This window comes from Corvus kubaryi, unplaced genomic scaffold (genome assembly GCF_017639235.1).
Source record: "Corvus kubaryi isolate FWS band 111438036 unplaced genomic scaffold, C.kubaryi_AGA036_p1.0 138, whole genome shotgun sequence".
NCBI classification, from domain to species: Eukaryota; Metazoa; Chordata; class Aves; order Passeriformes; family Corvidae; genus Corvus; species Corvus kubaryi.
Window position 1 is genome coordinate 92,488 of NW_024580672.1, and position 23,930 is coordinate 116,417.

A 23,930-nucleotide genomic window follows, 5' to 3' on the forward strand; every position below is an offset into this window, starting at 1 on the left:
CATAGCACAAAGCCTTGCCATGCTTTCTGTGCCCTACAGCCCTTTGGTGGATCCTCTGCTCCCATGAGATTTCAATTAGAACATGTATTCTTCCTTTCTTTTGTTTAATAATGAGCTTTTCACTTCACTGGCCTGTGGATATTGAAACTATCTGCTACAAAAGTACAAAGGTGAAATCAGATATTTTGAACAGGGTGAAGAATTTCTAAAATAGAACTAGAACCGTAGGAAAAAACTGTTCCTAGTCATGTAGAATAGCTGTCATTCCCATGTGCTTTCTGGTGCAACATGTTATTTGCTAGTAAAAGAGGTACCTAACTTGGTAGTGGGGTCTGGTGTTGGCTTGTTTTTTCTTGAAAAAAATTCCTCCTTGCGGAGAAAGATTTACTCTAAGGTGTGTTCATATGCCAATCCACGTTGAGGAATATGGAACTACCAGTTGGCCTCAGGCCACTTCTCCTATTTTAGTTCAGCTTCTAGCAACAGGTCTGGGGTACTGCCAACATCATATGCTCCAAGTTTTCCAGTGTGAGATGATGGTGATATGTGTCCTACGGTGACAGCTACTGCTGCATACACCGACAAGAAAGTTGACTTTCAGGAAGTGAGATTTTAGGTATCCCATGATAAGGAAATGCTGTGTGTGAGTGTCTTTGACAATAATTCTTAAATATAGGAAATACCATTGGGGCCACTGGACAAACATATTGTGAAGGTTGTAAATGGTTGATTAATTTTTCTTTTTTAAAGAAGGAACAGGCAAAGAGCTAATAAAATATTTGGAATAGAAATGTCATCTACCTGGATGAAAGGAAATGGTGATTACAGCTCACTTGTTTAGACAGTTCCCATTTTGTTTCAGTTTTCTGACTATACTCTGGTCAAAACAGTTTCCACTCAAAATTTTTAACAGCAATGATTATCTTATACAGAATGGGCCTAAAATATAGGTGTTCAAAAGACTTAATTTCTTGTGGTACAGTCAGGCAGCCTGATGAGTCAGATATGAATTTCCTATTTCAACACAGAAAAGATTTTATTTCTCTCAAAAACTCACACAACATCCATGGCCTGATTCAACCTACGACCTTTTTGTTTCCCAGGAAGTTTCACATAAGCGTCCTCCTGGCTTATTTTATGACAGAATAGAAAAACAAAATAATTAGTTATAAAAAGACAAAGAGTCAGTTAACTAACAGAAGGCAGAATCTGAATAGTTGAAAAGGCTATAAATTTTATTCCTTTTTGTTGTGTAACAGTCACCTCCTAGATGCCACTTTTCTCCATTCTAGCAAGAACTCTGATGCGAGAAGTGCTCTTCACCCAACACTGCCTATGTTGTCCTCTTACCTTTCACATACCTATTAATATTCTCACTCTGTACTTACTGATTGCAGTCCATCCTTCCTCACCTTCAAGGTACTGCATATTTCTGCATGTGATTAGGAAAAACATTACAGAGGGAACCAGTTTGCTTCAGCTTGTTTTCATGAGAACTTCAGTAAAATGTTCGAAGTTCTTGTAACACTACAAACATGAACTATGAATCTTACAGAATGGCTAATGAAGTATGGCAGCTGCTGATGCTTTTTCTTGGGGAATGACAAGGGATTCTTTAGATGATTCAAGTTAGCTTTGCACAGAGTGGGAAAAAAAAAAAACAGTCAAGCAGCCCAGTGGAAAATACAAATACAACTGCAGGAACAGGATGTGAAGGGAAGGATGGAAGAGATTACAGGTGCAGATTCCTACTGTATTATCACAAACTGCATAGCATTTTGTGGTGTGCAAAGGATGGTTGCCTTTGGATCATCTTAAAGTGTGAGTGTATATACCTATAAGCTTTCACTGCAAACCCATGGCTATATTTAAAACACTGAGTCTTTTCTGATGCATTTCAGTTAAGATGTTGGAAGGTTGCTCTTTCTTCATGGGGAGAACAAGTCTTCTGTAGAAGAAAACTATCTGGGAGTTCCTCCCAGGCAGCTCTACATGCACAGGTGGCCAGAGCAAGGAAGGAGCACTCAAGCAGTGTCATGCCCATGAACTAAGTCAGGTAGCTGGAATTTGATGGCTCTTGATGTAGATGAACAAACACATGGCTGCTCTGGGCAGAAAGGGTGGGTTTCTAAGACTTTCTTCTATGCAATACGTTCATGTATGGCCTGCCACAATATTGCTAGAGTAAAGAATACTGGGACAAGAAAAAAGTCCCCTTCACATTTATGCAGCTTACGTATCAGCATCTGAAGTCATGTTTCATTTTTGGGCTATGCATAGCATGTCTTTTTCCAGGCTCAAAAAGAATGCTGTAATTTAAAGCAGGCTGACTCAACTGGTGTTTTTGTATGTCATCTCAAAGACAGCATGGTGGGGGGGAAGGTGGAGGGAAGGAGGCTGAGGGGGAGAAAAGTAGGGCGGTTGCTCATCTGGTCTTTATTTCCTTTCCCTGTTTCTTAATAGTTCAAGCAAAGGGCCCATTCCGGCCAGAAGCAATGACACTCTTGCTGTGGTATTTCATCTTGGAGGAGGAGAGGCCACAGCCTGCCCTGTGTGCTGCTGTCCTGGGAGCCTGCACCACTAGGCTGCTGTGGGGTGGGGAGGTTACAGAGGGCTGGTAGTCCTTAGGCTGCATTTGGTACAGGGGGAAGCTTTCTAAGAGGGCCCAAGCTTCATCTTTTGCATAAAGAATTTCCTAGCTGGAAATCCTTACAACAACCATATTGGTACTTGCCTTAACTTCTGTTGGTTTTTTTAACCTTTTTTTAATGATGTATCAGTAGAGATGCTATGAGCAGTTAATTGAAAATTACCGTTCTGACTACTTTAACCAGTCAGGTTCTGGAGAAAACAAGCTGAACAAAAACATCCATAAGCAGAGACTTTATGAAACAGGCTCAAAGGGATGAGGCCAGGGTCACCAGAGGCAGGCCTATAGCAGTCCTTGTTCAAAACTTCTGCCTGAGAATTGTATAACGAGATTCATGCATACTGGTCACTTTTGTAGTAACAAACACTGATTAAATTCCCAGAATGTGAGGTACACTAGCACTGCCCATACTACAGATGAAAAATTCAAACATGGAGAGATCAAGTAACTTGTCCACAAACCAACATATAAAGCCTGTAGTCAAGCCAGGAATGAAACCCCAGGCTTGCAGAGGCCCAGTCCCATGCCTTAACCACAAGATCACATTACTGTCATGATCCTGCACTCTCCCGCTGGAATTTTCTTACTGTAGTTATACCTATTCTCATGCAGTGTGTGAGATGTGCCATGAACCAGGTCTTGAATCCTTAAAGATTTAGTGGGCAGTTGAAAGATATCGTGTCCCTTTCAGAACAGAAGGAAGGAAGAAGGCTGAGTTCTCCTAGAAACATCCTTTCCCCTGAAGCTTGCCCTTATCATCTGAACAATATTTCCTTTACTTTCCAAGAGTTGTTTTGAAGAGATAAAACCTTTACATGAGCAAAAGCATTTCTAATTCAGGCTAAAAGAAATCCAGTATTATAATAATTCATACACATACGAATGGAACAAAAAAAAAAAAGTATGCCAGTCCAGAGAGCGCAACAAGCAACATAAAAAAATCAGAGCAAAACAAGCCATTTCCTGAGTAGCAACACTGCTGAAGTTGCATTTCATATTGCATTGAATTAAAATATTCTCTACTTTGCCACCCCCTTCTCCTCCCCACCTCCCAGTGCAATGCTTTCCCCTGCACACCCTTTTCCCAGCCTATAGAGTACAAAGCACGCATCCTTTGGTCACTGTCAGAGCTGAGGACAATGACTATTCAGGAAACTGCATACAGACTGGATATAGTTCTTAAATTTTTTTTATTAATTAAGGATATTAAAGTATCTGTTGCATGAGGTTAAACTTGTGGGCTACAAACTGTTAGTATGGGAAAAACAATGTTTTGGGATGATGCAGTTTCATTTTAAAACTAAGCAAGAAATTAATGTTATTTTTAGATATATGAACATCAAAGGTTCTAATTGGAAATTGTGGGGTATGCCCAGCCCCTGCCTCAGAGGGATTGCATAACCTCCGGAGAAGATCCCCTTGGAAAAGGCATTGCTTTTGGTGAGGGTGGGAGAAAACAAGAACCATGATCCTCTGGGAGACCCTATGTAGATTCTTTGTAACCCATTGGCTTCTACCCTCTCACACCCACCCTTGTATCCCTATAAGAACTACCCTATTCCCCCTTAGGGATCGGAGAGCTCGTCCCTAGCCTACCCTTCACAGGGCGCAGGACAAATAAAGCTGCCCCATGTGGAGCCACCAAACGAGCTTCTCGTCTCTCTCCTCCTGGCCTGGGGTTTGCCTTGCTGAAATCACTCTCACTGAAATCCCTAAAGAGCTGACAGCCTGCTGAGACAGGCACCCCTCTGCAGAGGCACCCTGGCGGCTGAGGGAACGCCACAGACCTCTGGGGGACTGTCCCTTGCGGGACGCTCTCTCTGGGTCGGTCACGGCTTCCTGGGTCTGAGCCACAGACCCCCAACCCGGCCGAAGTAGGAATAAAATCCTTACTTATTGTAATGTCCTTGTTAATGTCATCCAAGTCCTACAAACAACTGTACCTCAAATGAAAAAGTACCTTAACATGAAGTGGTCATCTCCCCTGATATCCTTCAACACCAACACACTGTGTTTCTGAAGAACAAGTGAAAGTAGAGGATTCCCAAGCTGACATTTCTTCTTAAGATCACTGACTTATTAAAGTCCCTCCCCAAGTACTTCCAGAAGGCGTAGCCCAGCAGATATTTGGCTTGGAGGAAAGCCACAACAGGTCTAGATTTACAAAAGGATAAAGGCACCAAAAGCTATGGCTTGTCATACAGCAGGATTTTACAGTGCCACTCGAGCAGCAGAGAAACCTATCTCCCCTCAGCACCTACAGACCTCTTTAATACAGGCCTTTTCTCTACTCCCCTCTGTAAATCGACACCAAAATTAGATCAAACTGCACCCAGTATAAGATTCAGCTACAGTAGTTCATGAAGAGCAAGTACTAAATGTTTTGCAAATTGCCGTGTCTGCAGTTAAAGTTCCAATGTAGCTTTCAAACAGTTCAAATAGTAAGGACAACATTATTATTTTGCATGTAGTTGGAAGAGAGAAAAGCCTTAGATTGTCAGCTGTAACACACCAAAGAGCAACACAAGCTCTACGGTCACCCCATAAATCAGAAAATTCTCTGATCCAAATGCTCTTTTGAAAATTTGTTTTGACCAAATAGTGGTGTACCCAGTCTATCCTGGACAGAGTCTTCTCATGCAGCTTCTTTACCTGGGCATTTAATAAGGAAAGAAATACCATCACATAATCAACTGGAGATCTGTGGCTTTATCTCAGCATCATCATTTAATCCACATCTTTTCTTCAGGTAGAAACTTTGGATAAACACATCTCAGAATAGCAGTGAAGCAGAAAGCATCCCAGTTGTTGAATTTGGCTCCAAAAGCACCTGCTACTCACTTAGACTTGAAATAGAATTGCCTTCAATGACATCTATCTGCCTTCCCATCTGTTCTGAACGGTCTCATGACCTAGGGGGAGGCAAGGGGTCTATCAGAACTAACTCCACTACTTTGTAAAGAGCAGATCATAATCCTTAGACCTGTCAGCTTCTCACTAGATCAGTGCCCCAGCTGTGCCACATTTGCCCTAGGAGAATTGTGAAATCCACATGAAGGCATCTGAGGTGAACCAATTAAACAAGTCCAAAAATATGAGTCTTGACCTCAGCTTGGAAGAGGTAATGCTTGATTATAGCAAGGGTTTGACCCTCCCTTCTCCAAAACCCTGATTCCAGCTACTAAATAAATATGAACATATTAAATATAGTGTGCTACCAGAGGGGGAGGGAGAGGAGGAGAGTATTGCCATTGTATGTTCTCAAGCAACAGATGAAGAGGGACAAAAGAGTCCAAACATCAGGAAACTATTAAAATGAATACATTCCTAGTTTCTTCATAATTAATTCAGCATGTCCAATTTTGTATCAGAGAAGGGAAAGGAAAGATTTTGACCACTTCCTTTTTTCTCAAGCTGAAGAATATGATCTTATAACGCTGAAAAGAAGTGCCTCACTGCATCCCAGCAGGCGAGTGTAATTTTAACTCTTCCACATGCCTAATTTGATATGCAAATCCCTATTTTCTCTATGACATACAATTCTTAAATTACACAGTAAAGACCCAGGCATGCTCCATCCCCACTTTCTAGCCCCACTCCCTTTTTACTTTGTACTGCATTAAACAATACCTTGAAAACAGTTTTCACTATGCAACTTCCTAAGTGATTTTTTTTCAGTATGCTTGCTTTGTTGCACAAGTTAACATGCAGTTCAAATTTTAATGGTTACCCTTTACATGCATGAGGACCTATTCTTGAAACTTTAGGTTCTGGGTTAGACTGAGTTATGCAATATTTTCAAAAGATTCATTAGGCAGCTATTTATATGCTCAAGTAATTTCGTAGTTTTCAAGGTCCTACAGGAATAAGCATATTAAAGCTGTGATTGGCTGCAAGCATAGACAGCCCTTTTGGGAGCTCTTTCATGGTCATTCAACCAGCAAAGAGTTAGCATGTGCAGGTAAAATAAATCCTTGAAGTACAGTTCACCAAGATAATTGCAGCTTTCTTTAACAGAAGATTTGGATTGGGTTGGCAGAGTTTTGTGGCTCTGTAGATCTACCAAACACATCAAACGTTTGGTCACTGCCTGTTGCCCTGTATATAACACATGATATACTAAATATATAAGCATACCTGGAAAATTCATGTGAACATTCAGGAAAAGCAGAAGTATATCTGAGATTAGTTAGAATTGTGAATGCAAGAGGAGTTTACCCTTCTATTAAGGCTCTACTACAGGGAGAACAGGTTTCTGTGCAGTACAATATGCACTCAAATGCTCTTCTATGGAAAGGATTGACTGAAAAAAATTTTGAGTGTTATTTGCTTGGTTTTTTCATAATAGCACTTACCTAAGTGAGATGAAATTCAAGGTTCCACTATGCTACACAAGCTACATTACTATAGGTAGCCCAAAGTGATTTATACAATGCCATAAGAAGCGCAGAAGTGGCAGGAAACAGCAAAAGGACCTTTCCCCCCTACAAATGAAGAGCTGAGGTACAATCTGACCACAAACAGAGAGAAAACCTCTTAGGGCTCTATACTCAGTCCAGGTGCTGGAAGTCCAACACCAGTCCCATGTTACCATTCTACCAGATACTTTTGTCTTCTACTGTTTGCTTGCATCAATATGTTCAAGTCCTATTTTATCTGGAGAGGCCTGTGGCAGCAGCATGCTACTCATGAATAGATTTGTTTACTCAGAGTGGATGGTACTGAGCATTTACACGTTTCCTGTCTCTATACTGGCTGTGGAATGATGACTAGGACTGGCAAAGAAAACCCATACTTATCAGCTTCTCAGACCATTCAGCGTTGAGTAATTGACACATCAGATAATTGCAGCATCGACAATTAGCAACTATTCTGCTTCAAACTACTTAGCATAGTAATGATATCATATCTTTGACCCGAGGGTGGTTCTAATGATCAGCTCAAATAGCCATTTTATAGCAGAAGAAAAGCCTTTGCTCCTAACAGCATGGCTAGGAGTCTGAAAAATCTGCAAAACCAGATTCTAGACTTAGATCGACATGTCCATGACAACTATGCCTATTGATTTAATCATCATCAGAAACCATACACGTGTTATTAGTAACAAGTAATGCTAAATCTTACTCTTGGTTTACCTTTGTGGAAACTAGATCAAAATCACAGTTAACATACACAACACAGTTGACAACACTGGTTTTTCAAAGCAGCCAAGAGATACACACAAAATGTCAAACGTAAAGTTGGGCTTCTGCCGTATCAAAATTTACCTGTAAAATTTCATTGACACAGCTTAGTCAATATGGTTTTAAATGTTTCCCAAAGATTAAGACCAGGGGACTGAAAATGTTTGTAACAGCAGAAATAGGGTATTTCTTCAAGAAAAATAAGAGAAACAATGCTGTTTTGTATTGCACATTGCACAGACTTGCCTGTTTTGTTTAATGCTCTGCTTCTGGAAAATTGAGTTCCATTCTGAACATCACCCTACTAGAAAGATACTGACAGCAGGGCCAAGAAAGTAGAGGACTATATTTACACTCAGTACTGGTACATGTATAAAGATGAAAGGTAGGGGAGAGGAGCACATTTCTGTATAAACTTGCCTGTGAAATTGTTGTCCACATAAGGTGACAGAATATACTACTTGCAAGAGAGCACAGCATATGACACCCTCAGAGCAACAAGCAGATGTACAGAGCCTAATCAGTCATACCTACTTCTAATTTTATTTTTCTTTCGGAGGCCAAGTACCAGCTCCAGCAATTCATTGCCTCCTTTTCCCCAGCCCAGTACACTGACAGGGAGCAGGAGGGCTATGATACACATGCTGCCCTAGAGAAAGTGTGCTGAGAAATCCTACCAACTTTATCAGAAGCCTGACTATAACAGCTTCATTATTTGGGACCTCAGTACAAAGCCACCTTCTACCTTGATCGTATTTCAAGAGCAGCAGTGGTACACATGTGATAAAAGGTTTCAAATCAACAACAACCGATGAGCTCTAATGGCCATGAAAAACATGTCTGTTTCTATGGATGCAGAGGTGGGAAAACCATTCAGCAGACTCCCCAGACAGAGGTTGAAGTTACCCTAAGCCACACCACGGACAAGTCTAAGAAAATCCCAGTCAAATAAAACACGCTCTGGCCTCCTCTTTTAAGCTACATGAACAAGTTTAAGTTTTCTTTATTTTTCAGCCATGTCTTGCTCAGGTATAATTTTATCTATCATAAATCTTTAATCTGAAATACCCAATACAACTAGAAATTCCATAATGTCTATCATTCAGCAAAACAAATAGAACTTTCTGTTTAAATAGTAATGCTGTAATGAAGATCCTACTTTCTGACCATTATGTGCTTTTCCCCTTAACAGACTTGTATCAAGTAAGACTTCTCATCATGTCCCTAACACACAAATTAAACTAGCAACAAAGCTGAAAAAAGCATTCGTTTGGTTTCTGTATCCCTTGGATGCTCTTTCTATATTGCATGTACTAATTAAAGGTGTAGTGACTGCTGGTTTAAATCAATACCTCAGAAGTCTTCAGTGTCAGACATTATCAGTGTCATGCATGAACAACATGGACTACACACAGCAATGAACAATAGACCAGCTACGTTAAAATTCATTTCCTAAACACATAACTTATCTGCCTACGTATTCTGTTGATACTCAGATTTATATGCACACAAAAGTGAGGAAGGACAAAGTAAAAAAAAAGTTGACCAATCCAGAGTTTCCCTTTCATATGCCATTTCAGCAGTAGTGTGCAAGCGTGTCCTCATTCTCTACACAGTATACACAGAGCTGAGAAAGGTGAGAGCACTTCTGTGAATATCCCAACACTCTGCAACTTGCTGCAGAGTCAGGACTAGAATACCACAACACCCACTGCACCGAGTCAGTCCTTATACTTTCTTTTTCATTTTGTAATTGCACCTTTTGAGTCTACATTATCATAATATCTTTATTAAAACCATGCACACACAGTAGTACACAATAAGAGTGCTAGGGCATTTTTAATGCCATCTCCCAGTTGTGCTGACTTTCAGTTCAGAGTGTTGGAGGGTTCACATTTCAAAATACAGCTCTGACCCTCCCACTCCCACAAACCACTTGGGAGCTGCTCAGTGCATCAAGCTGTTTGCTGTTACTCTTTTCTCTTCGTTTGATGAAGCATGTTTACAAGCAGATCCTCATAGAGTTCTTCTATGAAGGGGATCCACCTACCAATGTTACGCTGATTTCATTTTTTCCTGTGCTGTACAGAGCCCTTTCAGCTGTAGAAAACAAACTTGGGGGGAGATGAGGGGAAGAAAAGCATTAAATTGTGCCTCTGCATTTGCTTTGAGGAAACTCAGCCTCATGTTGTTTATAATGAATCTAGTTTTAAGCAGGGCATGTTGGGGGAGGGGGGCATGTTTTGTTTTTGCTGAGTCTGCAAACTGATACTTTGAGGGAATTGTTTAGGGAAAGCAGAGAGTCCTTTATTATGTACGTCATTGCTAAGTGATTTGGCAGATCCCTCCGTGAGATGCACTTTCTGATAGGTTGAGAGAGAGCTGGACTGGCCAGTTACCAGCAGAAAAGCTCAACTTAAACACTTTTAAAATCTTATGATGGCAAATTTGTGGTTTTGGCTCAAGAAAGAACGAGGATGAAAAATAGAGACATCTGGGTGTCAGTGAGAGGTGGAATATTGAGGTAGTTTTTGTTACTGTGCCACACAAAATTCACTGGCTTTGGACATTGTTTATCCAGCTAAGGCAAATACACACACTGACTAGCTACACCTGCAAAGGTGGTGTCGCTTGTGTCAGTGCTTGTGTCAGTGCTTGTCCAAAGTCAAAACTTCACAAAGGATCCATTCCCTAATACCTAGATCTTGACATTGAGACATACTTCAAGTAATGGCTAGCTTCTGGTCCTTGTAGAAAAATCTGTTTGGTTTTGATCCTCCCCAAAGGCCTACCTGTCCAGGATGCCGTAAATCCTTGAAACAGCTGAATGAAGACACATCAAGTTTTTGCAGCCAAGGATAGAAACCAGGCCAAAGACTACCTGGGCCTACAGGCAATGGGACAGTGTATGTTAATATGGTAACAACAAAATATTGTGCCATTAGGAATAGAAGCATAACTTTGCCAGATTAACTCCAGACATAAATGAATCTATCTGCAGAAAGAGTAAGAAGAGAATGCTCAGTACAGGAATTGCGGGACCTAAACACCAACCACAGCCTATTATTAACCACCACTCAAATGGAGCTGGGGTGGGGAGAGAATAGGAGGCTTATGGTTTAAACAAGGTAAATCCCACACTCTGTAAAGTAAGGGTTTTTAGGTTAATACTGAATAATAAAATGTGTCTTCTTGCTCTTTTTTGGCACTTAGTTAAAGAAAAACCTCTGGTGAAAATAGTTCTTGCCCTCTAGCTGAATGAGCACTGAGATACCTCTGTTGCACAGTGACTGGGTGCTCGAGCACCCTGTGGGCAGGGCTGGCTGCTTCTGTGCCAAGGAGCAGGTTGTTTCTTGGAAATGTTTATGCAATTCAGCTGTGCTCCTGCTGGAGCCAGACACTTTAAATTTAAAAAAAAAAACCCGAACCCAACAACAACAAAAAAACCCCAATAACAAACAAACCAAAACACTCAGCCTCAGATCTCTCAGGCCGTTGGTGTGTCTCACTCAGGTTTCGCCTTCTACCAAATACTGTCAAATATCTGTTTTGTTTGGTTCTGCAGGGTGGAGGGAGTTGGAGGGTTGCCTTCACTGCTGTCAGTGGTTCCTAATGATGTTTCTCACTAGAGAAAATGAGCTTGCTTGTTTGTGAATCCAAATTCCCTGTGGGGCACAGTTTGGGAAACTGAAGATATGGGAAGGAAAAGAATATCTGTTAAGGCAATGCATAAACATCCATAAAGCAGAATAGCAAAACACCTACAGAGAATGTTGTAACTTTGCCAGCAAACTAATTAGAGTCACTGACTGAGGAGAGAGCTGTGACAGTCAAAAAGTTAAAATAAAAATAAATCAAAAGTTTAGTCTAGCAATTATACCAGGAAACTACCAACAGAGTCAGGGCTCCTACATTATTTTCCAGGTTCTGCTTCCGATTTACCGAGAAGTTGGAGAAGCCGGATTTTAAAAGTGGCTTCAAATTTGGAAAGTCTCCATTTCTGATGCCTAGCTGGACACACAGAGGACTCCACAGACCAGCATCTTCAGTGCCCCCTGTGCATTTGTGAGGGCAGAGTATTTCAGGGCATTGATGTCTCTGAAGTCACCTATGTGACCTGGACAAACCCACAGTCACTGGCCGACCCAGTGGCCATCTCTGAACGTTTCCCATCTGGGAATTGTGGCTGGCACAACATATTGCTGTGGGAGTCTGATGTTTAAATGCTCTTTATGGCTGACATAACATATTGCTGTGGGAGTGTTACGTTTAAATACTCTTTGTAAACATTTATAAGACTTCCAAGACACACTCTGTCTCCAAAATCAGTGCTATTACTTTTAGAAATAGTGAATCCTGTGACCTGCACATTTTCTGAAAGGACTGCTGCTTGGTAGGGGCATTGAGCTGCATTTGCAAGTCTGGCTGCAGGAGGAGTTTAAGTAGAGGGTGACTTAATCAGAGAATCAAAAATAACTTGTGGTGCCTCAGGAGGACAGGGAAGGTGTCTCAATCACAGGAGCTCTCTGGACACAGGGCTCCTATTCAATTCCATGAGAATTTCTAAATGAAGAGAGCATGTGGCTCCTTCTTACACTGAGTTGTGCTACAAACTCCTCAGAGGCAGAACCAAATCAAGTACTCAGAATAAGGATGTCTCCATAAATTGACATTTTCCTGCACTACATTCAGTTGTGATCTCTCATCCTTATCAAGAGATACCATGGGTCAGAGAGCTACACTCCAGGTGCCTGCCAGCACTCATTTAGTTGTGGAAGTCAATGTTTCTCACTCTACCAATGCACTTTTTTTTCTTCTGTGCAATACTACTGTAAATATGTTGTCCTGGTCAGCTTCATCTTTGCTATGAGCCAGAATATTTACAGTGGTCTGTCAGAAGCAAATTATTATAAATTATTACAAATGTCTATTTGTAATGGAGGTTGCTACTGATCTTCTAAAGAATATTGCTATGCTAGGAATAAGCATAAAAAACCCCAGAGAATGTTGTTTATTGACACTACAGAAAGAAAAAAAGGTTGGAGTAGGTTTGGTGTCCCCTGCTATTCCACCCACAGCATGCGGGGGAGAGCGCACTCGATGTTCCTTTCCCTCTTGCTCCCACATTCAACCCAGGAGGTAACACAGTGTTCACCATCTCCATCAGCCACTGGAGCTTGAGTCTCAGAGCTCCTGCCAAGCTCAGGTCTTCTGCCAACCACCTGCTTTTGCAACCCATGTTTTCACATAGAAAACGATTTGGACCTAGACACTGAGAAATCGCGCAAGCTCCCAAAACAAAAACAAATCCCTTCCCAGCATGATGGCTCATTTCACTTCTGTAAACTTTATCCAGAAGCCTTAAAAAAGAAAAGCTGCTTAGGCCTGACATGGAAGTAAGTGACAAAGAAGCCTTTGATAGGTGATCACACCCTATTCTGCCACTATACAATATAAGCAAAGTATCTCCCTCTAGGCAGCAACAAACTAAACACAGTGAATACAAGGACAGTGTTTCAACACCTGGTAGGGACTCCGGGAAAATGGCTTCATCTTTACAGCTATCCTAGCACAGCTGGATGCAATACCCTCATCTTCACATACCTTATCATATTTTGTAAAGTTTTAGTGAGTGAAGGTATGTACAAAAAATAAACTTGGTATTTGCATACAGTCATTGTCAACTCTACTGGCTTCCCTACATAGAAGGCTTTCTTTAAGGGACATTTAGCACTCAGACATCACAACACACCATTTGAGAACTCTTCACTGTTTCCTTCAAAAGGTAGAAGTCAGTGAAACAATTTACCAAGAGCAAGAAGCCAGATAAAGTTATTATTTCCGCTAGTCAGAACGTCTTTCCTTCATACTCAATCCCAGTTTGTGCCCTCCCATATGGTAATACATATCTAATATCACTGAATAATAAATACTAATGAAGTGCCAATATTTAATTGTTTAGAGGCTGTAAAAAGCAGAATTATTAAAACTCTTCTCAATTACAGGTTTTAGTGAAAAATAGATTGGATTTCTTAATTGGAATTTCTACTTAAAAGTAGTCCTTTATTAATAATGAGCTACTCCTCCTAACGCTATATATATTGCTAGCAATATGTACTCAGCTGAGATGGTTTTATCATAACAAAACTAATATTAAAGCTACTTATTCAAAAAGTGAAAAGGTATATTTCTAAATACTTAGTATCACTAACAAGTATTACAAGTTTTCTTGGACTTTTGAATACTTTTTACAGAAACAACTCTCAGAACTGTTAAACTCTAGCTTCAACATATGAACTGTTCATTAAGGGGATATGACCTTCATGCATGCCTCCAGTATCTTCTGCCCAAAGTTTCCTAATTAAAAAAAACTTTTCTACTACACACACACACATTTTCAGTCATTCATTGCTTCTTCCCTTTGTTTTGTAGGCTCGTCCAAAAGGAGAAGGCCTGACACCATACCAGGGCAAGAAGCGCTGCTTTGGTGAATATAAGTGCCCCAAATGCAAGAGAAAATGGATGAGTGGAAACTCCTGGGCTAACATGGGACAAGAATGTATCAAGTGCCACATTAATGTTTATCCTCACAAACAGGTAGGAGAAGTGCAGACCTGATGGCAACAGGCTTGGAACTAGGAACGCTCTTGACTTTGTAAAGCATGATTAAGACTTAAACAGAACTTGACATGGGCTACAACACACCACAGTGAATGGTTTCCCAGATGAACTCAGTCCTGGAAGTCTGGACAGGTGTCATCAGAGTTGCAAAATTTGAATGTTCTGTCTTTCGTTATAAATACCTCAAACCCAAAATCTTCACCTGCCTTTCTTACAGAAACAGGCTATGAGGGTTTTTAATCTGAGATAGAGTAAAAAAAGTTCAGCAATAGCAAGAGGCCTTCTAGTTCTTATGATTCTCTTCATATTTACACCAATTTATTGTTTCATTCCACTGGTGTCAGCAGAGTTATTTCCCATGTGTGCTGCTTTTTTCACCTCTTGGATTTGCTCAAGAGGCTATTGCTACTTAAAAAGAGTAGTGATAAAGTAGAACAACACTAAGATGACTCCTGCCTACAAAATTCCTTGGTTAATGACACTAACTTGAGACAATCTCAAAGCTTCCAAGGTCTCTTGTTCCTTACCTCTGTTCAGACAGCTTGTCTAAAAGATCCAAAATCCAGGCTGAGTCACTTACCACATGCATGGAAGTACAGTCCTGAGGGTGAGAGAAATTACAAGACCATTGAAAGCACAAGACCATTTATAGCACAAATTTATAAATATTTATCTTGTTCTTCAAAATTCTTTCCACAATTTATGTTGATGTTCAAAGGGTCAAGAAATCATTCAAGAGGTATCTCATCCACACTGTACAGGAGGCATAATAGACTTAGACATGTACATTTTTGTAGTAAAGTTTTGCAAGTAGTCCACTGTGCAGAGTTGCCCCTCATGGCAGGGCTAGAGGAGTGCAATCTGCACAGCAGTACTAAAGTCACAGACACACTGTGGGAGGGTTGCAATCTACAGTGCTTCCTTAAGCTGTGCTTGCCACCGAGCCACGAACACGGTACTTTCTGGGGAACAGTCACAGCATATGCAGTGCAGCTTTCCACAGTCAACCCCTATCACTGCTTCCATGCTATTCCCTAAGGTCCCATAACTCATGGATGTGGAAGAGCACGTCTATCCATGTGTTCATGTCCCAGCAGCAGGTATTGCAGTTACTTGACATTTTCAAGGCAGGAGTGTGTTTCAGCTCGGCTTCCCGATGTAAATAACTTGCAACCAGTCACTAGTGCTCTTCCCCAAAATGCGAACTTCAAACCTTGAGCTGAAAGATTCTACATCCTGTTGTCACTGCCTCACCTCCATCTGCTTCTCAGTGTTGTTACCATTGTCATGCTTTCTAGTCCTTTTCATTCTTTCAGAGGTGTCTTGTGCTGCTTCTGATTAAGTACAACAGCAACAGGCACACAGTGAAGGGACCAGCATCAGTTCATGCACAGAGCCAGCAGCAGAAGAGAGTAACAGCCTTGCAGGAGGTCTGTGGTGCTTCTTGACACAGCTTCCTGTCTGCTATCCCATAGTGGTTTTTGTCCAAGCATCCAGTGCCACACCAGACTCCGTAAATATTTATCAACCTTTATCAGTGGGGAGCTATTTTGCACTACTTTGGAAATATGTTACACCCAGTCACCAGTACTCTTATACTAAGAACTGTATTTTGTAGAAGCACAATGAAAGATTTTATTAAAAGTCCCATATTTCTACTTTGAGAGTTATAGCACAAAAAAGTCTTGTGCACATAAGATGGTTTTAGTATTTTTTTAAACAGCACTGCTATACCACTTAATTTTCTAGATATACTTCCTATTTATTCTTTAGATTATTTTGTTGATACCTACCATAGGAGAGGCCTCATTCATGTTTGATTTCCTATGCACTTCTAGAAGTTTTTAAGCCCCCACTTCTCTCTCTGTGGATGCCCTCAGTTAATTATGTGCTCCTTCTGCATTTATTATATGGTATCTCAGAGTATTTGCATTCTCATCTGAATCTTCCATTGGACAGGTTTTCGAACCTAAATAATGTCTTGCCCCCCCTTACACACCATGATTCTCTTGTGTCATTTTAACTCCATTAAAAGAAAAAAGTAAGTGTTGCAGTGAAGAAATAGATGCTTCAAAACAGCAAAGTCACCACAATATGTGACATGATCATAGTACCAATAATCAGTAAATGGATTTTTTTCTCCAGTTTAACAAAAACCAGATGAACTGGAGAAGTCTGACCTCCTTTCAAGATCAGACAGTATTTACTCCTAGTGAAATGAATGATTTCTACTTTCAAGCAATCTTGTCAATATTTCTCTTCAGCAATGTGCTGGAATTCATCATCTCCTATTCTTACTCCTTGCCCTACCATTTGGTAAACATATAATTGTAATCTAACAATTAGGTAAACCTAATTGTAACCTAAGGAAAAAAGATATCCTGGAACATTATTTTAAAAAATAATGGTCATTTTATCAGCAGATGAAAATCACTGCTGGTCCCTCAGCATGAAGTAACCTTTTATCAAGTTACAAGAGCTTCCAAAACTATAAAAACTGTAAACATTTCAGCCCATATCTAAAACAGTCAGGGACCACATTTCCCTGGTTGAGGGCATATTACAGAAAGTTTCCATTCACCATAGTATATACATAATGAAAACTCACACCAGGTCCAGTGAACGCCCCCTGTTCCACACCTGGTCCTAAGCAGTGGAGGACATTTACAGAAAGGTGTGTGTGTATACAGACAGGACACAGCAATCACCTCCAAGGATACTTTCCCATCCTCTTGTATGGCCCAGTGAATATCTCTGCATTCTCCCGGTTTGTCACTGTCTCGGTTTTGAAAGACAGGTGTCTGCTAAGGAAGGCAGAAGCCCCCCCCTTGAAGTGGCAGATATAACCCCTTTTTCCTCTAAGTTATTATATTTTGAATCAAGGGCCTTTAGGTGAAGATGTGAGAAATAGGAATAACAGTTCTTTACTATATATATATATGTATATAACCAGTCAAACAAAACAACAACAACTCTGGCAGTAACAGCAAACACAAACCCAGTCCCAGCCTTCTCGGCTGTCGGGCCCTTTCCCCTCGGGTGCAGTTCCGCTCGCAGCCGGCAGGGGCGCTGGCGGCTCCCGGTGAGCAGGGCAGGTGCGATGGTTCCCCCGCGGCTGCAGGGGGCGCTCCGGAGCGAGCTCGGGACACACGCGGCACCAGTGCCCTGGGATCCCGGGAAGGGATGGGACAAAGGCTTCACAAACCCCTGGGCAGCCGATCCCGGACTCTCAGGAACAGCAGGCTGGAACAGCAGGCTGGAACGGCAGGCTAGAACGGCAGGGACGAACGCAAATCCCGGGTGGCAGACGAGATGTATCCAGATGGGAGAACCCCACGGACGCCCAGGCAGGCAGGGCGAGCAGGGCTACAGCGTAGCGAAAGCTCGAAGCAGCAGCAGGGCAGGGCAGCCACAGCTCGGCCTCCAGCAGGGCAGGGAAAGCGGCTTTTGGGGTCCCGGCGTTGTTTCCAGCAGGAAGAAAGAACGGCCAAAAAGAAAGAAGCAGCAGCTCCTTTCTCTGCAGCTCCTCTCTCCGGATGCTCAGAGCGAACTGACCCCACACCCAGGTGTAGACAAAGGAGTAGCCAGGCCCACCCCACCCCCCTTTTTGTCTTTCTTAAGTACAGCTATTTGTCCCCTAGCAACATGCATATGGGAGAAAATTCCTTTAACAGAAAAAAAACTAAGACTAAACTGAAACCCCAACAGTCACCAAAGAGATCAAACCTTGCAGAGTCTATTAGCGAGCTGAAATCCAACCACATGGGCCACCAAGCCTTGCTGTGTCATCCTCACTGTTAGAGAGTAGGATGCTTGTTCCCAATTCAGGACAAAAACAAATTTGAAAACCTCATTTCAGGATTGCTTGATATTCATTGCAGTGAATTCAGAGTTTCTTCTCAATTGCCAGGCTTGCCCTTTTCTCCCATCCTCGTCTCCATAGCTGTATTTCATCTTCCCCAGCTGCTTTCCCAAATTCATGGACTTTCCAGTACAGTAGGGTTTGTCCATGTCTCACAAGGGATGGTTTGGTGCTGAAGTACTCCCACGTAACCGGCTCAGGCAATAATATCAGAGTACTGAAGATAATAATCTCCACTCTGGATAGCTCTGGGGTAGCCATTCAAGCACATATGTTGGCTCTGTGAATGGCTTGTGCAGCTATGCTCAAATCTTGATTTCCTATGCATACCTTTCTTTAGTGAGTCCCTGGAGAGGAGAGTATCCACACTTTCCTGCCACCTGCTCATTGTTCCTGGAGGATCGTTTCACTCCAGGAAACTATCCTCGGCCAATTCCCCACAAGGCATGTCTCAATTCAGCCCTGTGCTCTCAGTCCACATGGTCTATCTGTGAGAATGAGCTTTTAATCTCTCTGGGGCAGGAAAAGTCTTCTCAGCACTTTTACAGCTGTGTATATACTTCAGAGTGCTCTATAAATACAGCTCTAAATCTCTGTATTTAAAAGAGAAGGTGGAGCATGTATTACAAGAAGTAACACAAGGGACTGTGACAGGAGGGCTGCTGCCATTCATTCCCCAATTCATCCACTGAGTAGGGAATCAGGTAGCTGTCACACCTGAGATGCGAAACTGCTCCTCAAGCAAGCTTTGCTTAATTGCTCCACTGTGTTCTTCCTTTTGCATTTTCACCACTCCCTCAAGTGACAAACCTCCCCATGGGAGTGCTTACAGGAATGCACAGAACATGTGGCAAAAGCCATAGGCCCCATTGAGCCCAAGCCTTACTGAAGGCTAAAGAACTACCCTGACAGAGCTGCTCTATGGCAATTTCAAAAGTAGTTTCCCGGGTAGTTACTTTAGCTACTCTAAACATAAACAGAAATCTCAGACAAGACTTAAATCTCTCTTATTCTTCCAAGGAATTTGGATTTTGTGGTTGGTTGTGCTCCTTCTCACCCTGCTCCAGCAGCGGAGCCAGTCCTTACAGTCATTCACCAGCATTCTTGGCAGTGTGACAGCCCAGATGCCAAGCTCTGAATTCTCGTTTTCTTCCCCTGCCTACTATAGCAGCAACATCTGCGCCCGTGGTTACTTCCTGGCTGGCCTCTTATCAAGGCTTCTTCTCCGACTTTGTGGCTAACGCCAGTGCTGTTTGTGATGACAGCTGTTGCACTGGTGCAGAACCAGCCATCTGGTGACTGACTTGTCCTCTTGGACACTATTTTCTTCCAGCTGCCAGGAATTTACTGTTGGACTGGAAGTAATTTGGTATGTAAATACATACTTCATGATACTCAAGTTATTACTTTCATGGGCAGTTCAGTGGTCTCATCATAATTCCCATATCTGAGTGCAACCACAGCCACCTCTCCTCCCTCAGTATGGGGAGGGGTGGGTATGATCACTCAAGCCCAATAAACTTTTCAACAGTTTCAAGCCTACAAATATTATCTTTTGACTCTTTAGATTTAATAAACCCTCGCCAGCATGCCCATACTTGTGTACTTCAGCTCTGGGAGTACAGTTCACCCCAGACTGCTGCTTTTCTGAACTCTAAAAAGAGATTTTCACCATTTACCTCATGCTGTTATCATTCATTCCTAGCTGGCCTGTCCCAGAGGCATGCTGCTGACAGAGGCTGCTTGCTCTCTCTAAGCATCCTGCCTCTGATCTGCAGCCTTCTTATCACTGCCTCTTGGATTCACGGCGACAGCCCAGGGCCTTGTTAATGTCCCTCTTCCCCCAGGCAGATAGAAAAGCAGAGGGTCTGCTGCTCAAGAATGTACATTACATTTAATCTTTTCTTCCCCAGTGCCTATTTTTTTTATTGGACTAAAAATTTACAAATTCGCGATAGCATGTGTTTCTTGAGGGAAGCACGGCTCCTTAAGACTGTTAACCTAAAAATTATCCTGCCAGCAGTAGCTACAGAATCTATTCACATTTCTAATCGGACATTTAAACATCTCATTTTCTGAATTAAGACTTGATGTAAATGAGTCCAGAAAATTATTTTTAACTGTTTTCTCTCATTTGAATTCTGATGTGATCCTCTATCCATCAGTGGCGCAATTAAATTGTTCCATTCTACAGCAGAAAAGACATCCGTCTTCTAAATACAAACAGAAGAAGGCACATTATTCCATTCTACATCTTAATGGAAGCAATTTCCCTCAAGATGTCCTAGTGATGCTTTCTTTAACACCTTACACTTCATAAGGGTGAGCTTTTTTGTTTGAAGGGTTTGGGGTTTCAGCTGACTGTTGGGGAATGCAGAGGTCACTTAGTACATGTAGATTGGGACAGCAATAATTCACAATCAAAAGTTAATTTGCAGGTCAGGGATTGATATATAAATTTAAATTTATTTCAGCTTTATTCCCCTGAGGCAATAGCTTTATTCACCACCACCAAATGCTTTCCTAGTGGAGCTGCACAAGATTACTTCCACCCTGCACTACCAGGAGAAAATTAAAGAAAGATGCACGAAACTGAAGTCCAGAAGAATACAATTGTGGATGCTTGCTTTAAAAAAGAAAAAAAAAGAAAAGAAAAAAGACAACAAAATTGAACTATTATAGTTAAACTCTCAATTTAATGAAAAAAAAGGATACCTTTCCCCTGAGGAACATAGCAGGATTTGCTGTTGTTCTACAAGTCCCATTTCACCTCTTTCTAAGGAAAGGAACTAACTTTTCAGCCAAAGAGCCTGCCCCCTTCTCCACACCCTCTCCATATGCATGGCTGAGTCCTCAGCAGCAGTACAGAGCTCTTGCAGCCTCCTCAGTTACTGGTGTCTCCTACAGAATTCAGGCAGTCCCCAGAGCTAACACAGTGTGCAACAGCCCAACCATCCACATCCCTCTTGTGCTAGTGTCCTCTCCTTCCCCTCTGCATCCACCACAGCAGAGCTGAGGAGAATTGCCCAGCCTGTGCCAAGGAGTCCAGCCTTGATGGACACACAGCTCTTTGTCTAACGTCCCACATTTTAGCATGGTATAAGAAAGGTTCCAAGAGTGTGAGGTTATTACTTTTAGGTTCTCCTCAGTAACAGACAGACAGTAGCAGGACAAGAACACTTGCTACTCAGGGTGACGGAAGGGTTCTTTTTTGCCTTTACAAGAAATCCATGAAGAGAAAATGGCAAATGGAGATAAGCTGGGATTTCATTTTATGCAAAAGGTGGGTTAAAGTGGTTTTGAGACACAAACCACGCAAGCACACTACCAATTTCAAAGCCTCAGCCCTCCAACACCTCACCAGAAATGCAGTCTGGGCTCTGCACGGCTTCGTTCTTTACAGCTGGCCCCTGGCAACCTGCTTTCCTGCATTTGTAACCCCTCTCTCCCCAGCCTGTGTGGTAACACACTGGTAACAATAACATTTCTGAAACCAAAGGGCTTTGCAGGCCAAAAAGCTGAGCTCAATCAACGCTGGGGGAAAGCAAACCACAGAGAGCTATTGTTTCTGAAAACCATCCAAAAACTCTTGGCACTTCAAGGCATTCCCAATGTCCTTTGCACTATTTCCAGGAAAAATGATTCCCAAGGCCTTGCATATTAAAAAAAAAAAAAAAAAAAATCTGGCTTATATCAATAAACATGATAACGGCTGTATTTTTCTCTTTAATCAGAGCACAGCTAGCATGTAGAAGCAATCAGAGCTGAGTCAAATAGCCTGTTTTAAGTGTAGCATTTCAAAACTCTCATTTGCTGTTGAAGAGTGTAAATTAACCCCTGTGACTCCAGAACCTGGGCTTCATCTTTGTGTATCTATGTAATGTAAATTCTTGAAGAATATTTGTGGACAGATGTTGGTGGAATAAGTGGTAGATGAGGCAGAAAGGCAGTTTTTCTGACCAAACACACTTACTCAACTTGCCTGTCTTGTGGCAGAAGCAGTATCTGCACCAGTGCTTGGACTGCAAGCCTAGAAACAGAACTGCTGGTTCTGATCTCAAATCTCAACACAGTGACATCGAACAAGTCATTTAAAGCTCAGTGGAGTTGCAGGGCATTTGGAGATGAAGAGTCCATCTATCCTCCTCAACTGACACAGGAAATCCAATTTGCAGTTGAAATGTAAATGGTGTTAGACTCAAAGACATCTGTGGTGCAGGACAATATCATTGTTCAAAACATTGAATCAGAAACAAACCATTGACAATCACCAGTGAATCACTCCTATATATTGTTTTGACTAGCTGTGCAGCATAGTATTGCACTTATAATTCAGTACAATCAAGCAAGAACTTACAGACATCCCTTGTTCAGGATGATAGACTATATTTTGTGTCATTTTAGTTATTCAGAGAACTGAGAAACCCTTCTACTCCCTGGTTTATGAGCAGTTCTGGCAGGATTACATAGCCAAAAAAAAAAAAAAGCTTTAAATATCTCTGTTCCTATCCACAGAGTCTCAGGTAGGTGGCTTGATGAAGAACATATAAAGGAAATCTTAAATGATCAGGTGTACTTTAAGATCTTACAGATAAAGAAAAGTCTTTAAGATTAAGAAAGGTGTTAAGAGATAAATGGCCAAGATGGTGTAATTTATATTTACCCACCCACTGCTCCAAGAATCACATTTTGAAGATATAAGCAAGAGTTTAATATCCCTGTAAAAACAGTGAGAAGCTTATGGCTAGTTTTCAGATTTCACACCACATGCTGTGTCTCCCACAGTCCCATGGAAGAACTGCTGCCTTCATGGCTCTGTGCAATGAAATGGTCTTTCGGATACATTTCATGAAAACAGATAAATTATGGGTTAGGGAACTTGGGGTTTCTTCCAAGCAAATGGTGCTTGGAAGAAGTTTATTAAGTTCTACCTCATATCTCTATCACTTCCCTACCTATAAGAATTTCCAAACATTTCACTTTGTCACAATATTTAACATGGGTATTTTATTTTCAAAATGATTGTGAAGCCTTTTACATGCCTTGGAAAATGAAAGCACAAATACCTACTAACAACAAATCACCTTCATTTCCCCCAACCCTGTGATTTCACAAATATTATTAAAAATACATAATTTATTACTCAGATTCAGGGCAAAGGATTGTGTCATGAGGTTCGATTTTGTTTTGGTTTTGTAGTAGTTTGGAATTTTTTTTATTTTACTAATAGCTTTGCAGCTGCTCTGCTTCAAAACTTTCAGCCTCAAAAGCATGGGACTGCATACTGGGAAAACACCATTTAGCTATGTAGTATCTGGGCATAGTTAAGACAGTTTTCTTCATGTAGCAGCTAGTCCTAACATTGATAATCCCTGCTCTGCATTGCTGGGTAATGGGATTCCCGTGCTTGAGGTGTTAATGCCTTTGGGACATCTAAGTTACTGGAGCTAAGCAATTGAATTCTTGTTACTGCTTTTATAAATGAAGTCCTCAATTCAGTATTTTTGTAATTTGTCTACAACAAGGTTAACACCATCTTTATAAACAATGACATTAAATTGTGAGGCTGCTCTGAACCAATGTAGAGCTGAAGGGCTGAAAAAACCACATCTTC

General features: G+C 41.5%; 1 protein-coding gene across 2 annotated transcripts in view; it reads left to right on the forward strand.

Moving 5' to 3' along the window:
- The window catches only part of ZCCHC24 (zinc finger CCHC-type containing 24), a 109,337-nt gene that overhangs the window by 78,811 nt on the left and 6,596 nt on the right, over positions 1-23,930 (forward strand). The window contains exons 3-4 of one of the 2 annotated variants that reach the window (XM_042018520.1): positions 14,266-14,430; positions 20,791-20,933. In XM_042018520.1, the coding sequence (XP_041874454.1) occupies positions 14,266-14,430; positions 20,791-20,892 (267 nt within the window). In that variant the 3' untranslated portion in view covers positions 20,893-20,933. Of the gene's footprint in view, positions 1-14,265; positions 14,431-20,790; positions 20,934-23,930 lie in introns of those variants that run through there. The other variant, XM_042018519.1, reaches the window with a different exon arrangement.